The following is a 7,477-nucleotide window of genomic DNA, read 5'->3' on the forward strand; positions in this document are numbered from 1 at the left end:
AACTCTGTTGGTTCTGTGTGCATTGAGTGCTTACCTATGCCAACTGTGGGAAGGGGAGTGTGGTTGTGTGATTACAAGTTACTGCAGCTCCCATGGGGAGCAGCTTGAGGCCTCCCTAGGGTCTCCTAGCTGGTTAGGGGAACTGTTAAGTTAGGGGACAGTAAGAGAAGTTCATGGTAGAGAGAATGTAACAAACTGCTATTATTTAATTGCTAAAAATATCACTACGGAAGTAGATTGCCCCATCATCCTTCCAAGGAGTGGCTGGTGGGTTTAAACCACCAGTCTCCGGTTAGCAGTCAAATGCCTTTGGCACTATGCCACCAGAGCTCCTAAAAATTGCTAATGAAGATTGAAAGCACTTCCCACTGTGGCTGGGCAGGGATGCTGTGGCAGATTGCTGGTGGGATTAGAAATTGTTGGGCCCCAGGAATAGGCTCTCTCTGAGACATTTGAGCTGCTCTTCCCCGAGCTTGATCTTCTCCTCCAGCTCTCGCTGCTCAATGATGAGGGCAGATTTCATCTTCACAAAATGCTGGTAATCTTGGAGCTGGTCCTGAGGCAGGTAGCAGGATACCATGCCAAATACCAACTTCTCCCGGTGGTCAACATGCTCCTTCAGCTCCTTGGCATCTGCCAACTGTCCCGTCAGCTGCTGCTTTTTCTCTATAAGCACCAACTGGAAAAGCAGAGGACTGATTAAAGACCATTTAATTACCAGTCATCTGCCTAACCTAATGCTCCATTAGGGATGCTATGACAAGGCATCCATCCATTCTAATTGAACAACTCTAGATTCCTGCCCTTAGTTCCACTTGTGTACAAAAGTCTTTCTTTCCTTTAGCAGGAGGAGGATAAGCACTATAATTTCATCTTTCCAGCTCTAAGGCTGCCTTTGTTTGAGTGGTTAAGGGGTCCCCTACCCACTTCTTGAGAACAGTGGTTATCAAAATCTTTAATCTGTGGACCACCACTGGGACTGGGTGGAGGAAGGCTGAGTCCATCTAATTTGCCACAATCAACTCCTCCTCTGACAAAACCAGCCTGTGTCCTGTCCACTTGGTAAACAATCAACACTAGGATAGAACTATGTGGGCAACTTATTTAACCTTAAAATCTCAATGTCTTCATCTATAAAATAATGTGAACACAGACCTATGCTCAACACTATGATGGCAATGCTTTATAAATGGTGTCGGTCTCTGTGTGAGCCCATGTGTATATGGATCCATGTGCATATGCATACACACTTCTTATAGTGGGTTCAATTTTTGTGCCCTAAACCACTTACACTGGAACGGTAATGCAGTTTTGGTTTGGAAATATACACAGAGTATCCAAACCTATGAAACTGGCAACATCCTAATCTCAACTACTTGGTGAGACCTCCCCCTAAAACACTAAAAGTGGGGCAAAATTGCTGCTGCTGCTACTGCTGGCAGCTAGTACTGATTCAGTGTTCACTCTATTGTTCCAGGGCCAATTAACATGGATTATTAATATGGATTGACATGGATTATCTAATTAACATGACTTATCTAATTTAATTCTCACAACAACTCCATGAGACAGACAGGTCTATATTCACATTACTTTGTAGATGAAGACATTGAGACCTTAAGGTTAAACAAGTTGCCCACAGTCACAAAGATAATAAGTGAGAGTCAGAATTTCAAGACATTTGAAAGCCAGTACCCACATTCTTTTTAACATTATGCTCTGCTACCTCCCATAAAAGCCAGGTTTGAAAGACAGAGACCTGAGAAGAAACAGGTGGCATTTCCCTCCATCAACATCTCAAGAGACCTTGACTTTACCTTCTCCTGGTTGGCCTCGGAATCAATGCTGTTGAGAGCATTCTCCACTCGGGCCAGTCGTCCAGAGAGTGACAGCAGCAGGTTTACCACTTTGTCCAGGTCCCCGATAAACAAGCGGTATTTTTCAAATTCATTGGATTTGCAGACGGCTTTCAGGTTGGCCTCTACCTCCTCCCCAAGGGAGGAATTGGCATTGATATCCTCCAGCAGCCCTCGCTGGGCCTCCCGCAGGACAGAGAGTTTTCTGCCAATGCTTTCAATAAGCTGTATCTAGAGGAGGTAAACAGGAGAAGGCAAAGGTTCAGAACTGGTATTAAAAGAAACTGCTCTGTGCTCAAAAACTGTTTTGGGACCCAAGTAACATATCTGTGGGTTCTATCATAGTCAAAGGAAACATAAGCAATTCCTGAGCAATTCTAATATTCCGGCCAGGCACCTTCTCTCCCATGCTCTGCCAAAGCACTTGCATCTCGTTAACTTTAGTGGGAATATCCATATCACAACATACTCCTTGGCATTAGATAAGTGGTATCCATGGGCTAAAATTCATTTGCCAACTGCAATTTAATAAATATTTCCTGAGACTTTTTAATACAGAGGAATTGGAATGCTTGTAACAGCTAGGTTGGAAAAATATTGGTATCAAGTATTCGCCTAAAGTTGATTCATTCTCCTTCAATCCATGTAAGGATCTCTATGGTACTGTGCTAAATTACTGCTCCCTCAGATGAGTTACCCAGGCTTTTTGAATAAGAATGTGATTTCTTGAATCAAAATGACTTGGTTTGACTTCCAGCTCCGCACTTCCTACCTGTGTGATCTTGGGTGATTTTACTTTGTTGAGCTTCATTTTCTTTGTCTGTAGAATGTGTGGAATTGCAATGCTCACTGCATTGGGCTGTAATAAGGATTCAATAGATAATGCATGCAAAGAACTTGGCACAGAGTAAATGCTCAAGATAAGCTGGCTGTTATTATTAGTCAGTCTGTTTCTATCATCATACAATTCTAATTCCATTCCTCAGAACCTGTCAAGATTAGCTTCTTTGTGTTCACAACACTCATTTTCGTGTTCCTGACTTTCTCATGAGTTCCACCTGTTCTTTATCTCTTTCTTTACATTTAACTGTTCCTATAAGATTGGGCAATCTACTTCCATAGAGATACCGCCTTGGAAACCCAAGGAGAGGTCGCTATGAGTCAGAAAAAACTTGACAGCAGTGTGTTTGGTTTTTTGGTTTCGGATTCTTTTTTCAGGAGTTCTGGTGGCATAGTGCCTAAGGCCACTATGGCCAAATGACTGCTAGCCAGAAAGTTGATGGTTCAAACCTACTTCATGGAAGGAAGACTGGGCAATCTACTTCTGTAAAGCTTTACTGCCTTAGAAACCCAAAGGGCGTCGGTATGAGTTGGAATTGACTAAGTGGCAGTGAGTTTGGTATTTTTTTTTTTATTATTCTTTTTTCAGGGCCCAGTTTTACTTCTACTCTCCCTTCAGGAAGCCCTTCCTGGTAACTCTTTGTTAAATGATCTCTTTGTTCCCTGAACTCCCAAGCCTTTTGGAGTCAGAATCCTCCAGTGTAATTTGAAGTGCTCATGTCCTGTTTCTTGTGTGTGAGTCTGATCTCCTGGCCTACTACTTACTGTAAATTTTTCAAAAGAAGTACTGCCTATTTCTTTTGATTTTAATCCCCTACAAGTGTAATCAGTTCCGGGACTTCACTCAACAGGAAGACAGTGAGGTAGAGTGGAGTTTTAGAGATGCCTGGATTCCAATCCTAAACACTCCAAACTCCATGACCTTGAGCAAGATATCTAGTATCACTGAAACTTCTATTTTTTCATCTGTGAAGTAGAGAAGCAGAAGCTCCCACACATGGTTGTTGTGAGTGTTAAATGAGAAGATAGAAGTAAAATATTTAACATCGTGCCTGGCACATTGTTAAGTGCTCAATACATGTTTACTAATACTATAGTAATAACAACAATAATAATTATTATGATTTCCGTTATCATCATTGTCATTATTACCAGGCACTCTGAGCAAATAGATGTTTTTTAGCTGCAAGGTTCTGACAAGAATGGACTTATCTCACATTGTCCACAACCTTTGCAGCCAGTATTACATTATGGTTAATATGGACTCTATTAGCAAGAGGTTTGAACCCCAGCTCAGTCATGAAGTAGTGGTGTGACCTTGAAAAAATTACTCAATCTCTCTGGGCTTCAATTTCTATACCAAAAAAAAAAAAAAGATAGAATTACCATAGTACATACCTCATGGAGTTTTTCTGAGAATCAAATGAGTTAATACATATTCCATGCATAGAATGGTATCTTGCACGTAAGAAGTATGCTTCATTGTTTTATTATTATCCCAGCCCAGGCACTCTGGGACCAGAGGCTTGTAGTTCACTACAGTATGTTCCTCTCTGGTAGTTTATTAGAGATGTCCAATGGTGACCAATGCCAAGTCAGGAAGTCACCATGATCTTAGTCTGAAGTGTAATATATTTGGTTCTGGGAAAAATTCCCAAACCCTTGAGGGTTAGGAATTAGTGATACGAATGAGGCAATTAGATGCCAAGAGGCTCCCAGTTATATTTTCACCTTATGCTCTTTCCCAACAAAACTCAATGCCAGGGACAAGAGATGGCTAGGGGCCAAATGACCAACTTGGAAAATCACTCACTCACCCTGCCTCTCCACCTCAGTTCTAGAAGGATGAAAGTGCAGAGAGCCATTTCCTTCTCTGTAACTGTGCTCTGCAACCTGCACCTCAATCCTGGGGAAAGTATAGAGAAGAGGGCTGTGGAGTCATTGCAGATCCAGACAGTTGAGTTGCTTTTCTGGATATTGCAATTGGGTAAACTTCTTCACCTTTTTCCCTCACATACAAAAACTGTCCTAGGCCATTAACAATCACTTCAAATCATTTCATTATCTGTTGTTCTGTGCTTTGATATTTCTGACCATATCTCTCTTCCCCTGGTCAGGCTTTTATTATGTTTGCTCCTGCTAAGGCCAGGTCCTAGTAACCAGGAGCAGCCTTGCCATAATGAAAGAACATGGGATCCAAGCAAGTAATCATTTGAATCAATAAGACATCTATATCACCATGCTTCCAATTCCTTCCCTGACATTTGGCTTCGGGGGGGGGGAGGGCTCTTGCAAATGGCCCTGAGCTTTCCTACAGGTCATGTCCTGAAAGAAATATGGACAGAGGTGCAATTTACATTGGATTCAGATGTCCACAAAGTGGTAAATTGGGCCTTTCATGTTGCTATGGCAACCCTATTTGCTTATGAAATAAAATGAGTACAAGCAGGGAGGGCAAAGTGATTCCAGGAATTTGATTAGAAAACCAGTTTAATGATACTTAGAGGGAGAAATGGGAAGGCTTTGTAATAACAACAACATCATCTCCATTTATCTATTTTAGTATTTTTAAGAGTTTATTGACTATCCTTGCCAATCAATAGTAGTGTTTGTCATCCTATAATTTCTCCATTTTTTTCTTAGTCTGTTCTCTCTCCTAGAAAGTTACATATATAATAAAATCAACAACAGTGCCATTGGTTAGAGTTCATTGGCATAAAGTATGATGTGCCCTGGGCACAGTGTTACTTACAAGGCTGGCTTATTATAGAAAGATAGCATGGCAGAGTAGAAAGTCAGACAGTGTTGAGGTCAAGTCCTGGGTCAACCACTTAATCTGCAACCCTAGTTAAATTAGTCTCCTTAACTGGTAAAGAAAAAAAAAAGGGAGATGGTAATATCTACTTTGTAGGGTTGTTCTAAGAGTTAGAGAGACACTATGATGATTATTATGATTACTGCCACTACTATTAATGCTATTATTGAGCACTGAAAAGAAATATTTAGTCTATAAAACAAGCTGTATCTGTATTTTAAATAGAATTATTAGACTCGGTCAACCCAAGTATCCCAATAAAAATAAGATTGGAATTAGTTCTGTGAGAAATTCAGAAATTTCCTGTTATTTACATATTGAAAATATAGGAATGCACTAAGATGATCTGGAGAGTTTAGAGGACTGGTTACTCTCTAGACAAACAAGTCCACTCCTTGGAAGGAAGGTTGGGCAATCTATTTCCATAGTGATAGTGCCTCAGAAACCCAAGGAAGGGTTGCTATGAGTCAGATCTGACTCGACCAGCAGTGTTTTTTTTTTTTTTTTTTTTAGTGGGTATCAAAAAACTTCACCTTTTTTTGAGCTAGTTCATGGTCAACTTCCTCCTCTCCCAGGCCAATCTCTGCCATCTCCGGCTGGTCTTTCAACTTGTTCAGAAGTTCTGCCTTGGCCACAGAAATATTGTAATAAGCTGAGTAAGAGGTAGGGATCCCTGGGGCCCCCTGAGGAGGGGAGAAGTGCTGAAATTCTTGCCTGTAGAAACAAAGAATGACCATTTAAGAACCTCTGATGAGAGGCTGCTGACCCTTCTGCCTCTTAATTTTCACATCTGTAAAATGTGAAACAAGGAAATAATGAATCCCAAAACACTGTTCAAATGTAAAGGAGCCACAAGAAGGCTATCTATAAACCAAGTAAAGGCAAACTTTAAGAATTTAGAAGGCGATTTCCATGCCCCTGAATTCATCAGCTGGGGGGACTTCTTTAAAGATAATTTGGTTTGGTCCTTAACACCCCACAGAAATTCAAAAAAACAGAAGACTCCTAAATTTTTTTAGCAGGCTCCTAAAGTTCTGGACTTTTGAAAATCTATGAGTTCTCCTAGTTCATGATTCCAGTATATGGATCCCAAGGGAAGGGCTAGCTGGTAGGGAATGTATTTGACACCTTAGCTATTTGTCCTCCAAGCCTGTTGGCCTTCCTGGTATTCATCACCCACTGCCACCCCAGGCTCTAGTCTGCTTGCTTACAAAAGCACCCTGTGGCTTTCCTGGGCATTTTCATCAATTCTTCTTTCTCAATGTCACTCCTGGTTGAAATGGTCCCCCCACTGCAGATCTCCCACAGCAGAGGTCACCCATGACCTCAGCAGTAGTCACCAAGTTGGAGGCTGGGTTTACCACTCCTGCCTGGGACTTGTCATGGCCCACCACATGTGTCATGAGCTCTTCTGAGATGCCTGCTCTGGGGCAGACCTTAGACCTCAGAAAGGATAGTATTTCTTTGCTTCCGGCATATTCCCAGTGGATCCAAGCTCCTCCATGGTTGCAGAATGAAATGGGAAAAAAGTAGAACCAGTGGCACCCAAGAGCTTAAGAAGTGTAGCAGCACACCCTGTTGTTTGTGAGGCTGATGTGTTGCTTCTCAGAACCCCAGCCCATAATACAGAACTCTTCCTCAGAAAGAAGTAGTGCTGGTTCCATCCTGGCTTGGGTTTTGACAATTCTGCCATCAAGGCTTCTGATGTGGGGTGAGGAAGAACACTTCACTGTCAGGTTTCAAAGATGGAAGGGCAAATAATTCCACCCATAGTTTATGCATGGGGGAGGCTTGTCCCACTGTCCTTGTTGTCTACCAGACACGGTCATCTTCCACCTGTCTGTGTCATTGCTCCTTCACTAACCTCTAACTGTTTAAAAGGGAAAAATGGAGAGGCTCATTAGTCATTTTTGCAGCTATTTGCAGCTCTTAAATAAAGGTCAAAAGTAATGGTTAAAAGGCTTTA

The 7,477-nt window shown here is 41.7% G+C and overlaps 1 protein-coding gene across 1 annotated transcript in view; it reads right to left on the reverse strand.

Annotated features, from left to right (window-relative positions):
* Nucleotides 1-409: 409 nt before the first annotated feature.
* Nucleotides 410-7,477, reverse strand: part of SHROOM4 (shroom family member 4) — a 297,429-nt gene continuing 290,361 nt past the window's right edge. Inside the window, exons 6-8 of the mRNA XM_007957721.2 lie at nt 6,045-6,225; nt 1,818-2,087; nt 410-679 (exon numbers count right to left, since the gene is read on the reverse strand). Of these exons, the coding sequence (XP_007955912.2) occupies nt 410-679; nt 1,818-2,087; nt 6,045-6,225 (721 nt within the window). The remainder of the gene's footprint in view (nt 680-1,817; nt 2,088-6,044; nt 6,226-7,477) is intronic.

The sequence above is a fragment of the Orycteropus afer genome, unplaced genomic scaffold (genome assembly GCF_000298275.1).
Source record: "Orycteropus afer afer isolate SDZICR_OR568_19922 unplaced genomic scaffold, OryAfe1.0 scaffold00785, whole genome shotgun sequence".
Classification (NCBI taxonomy): domain Eukaryota; kingdom Metazoa; phylum Chordata; class Mammalia; order Tubulidentata; family Orycteropodidae; genus Orycteropus; species Orycteropus afer.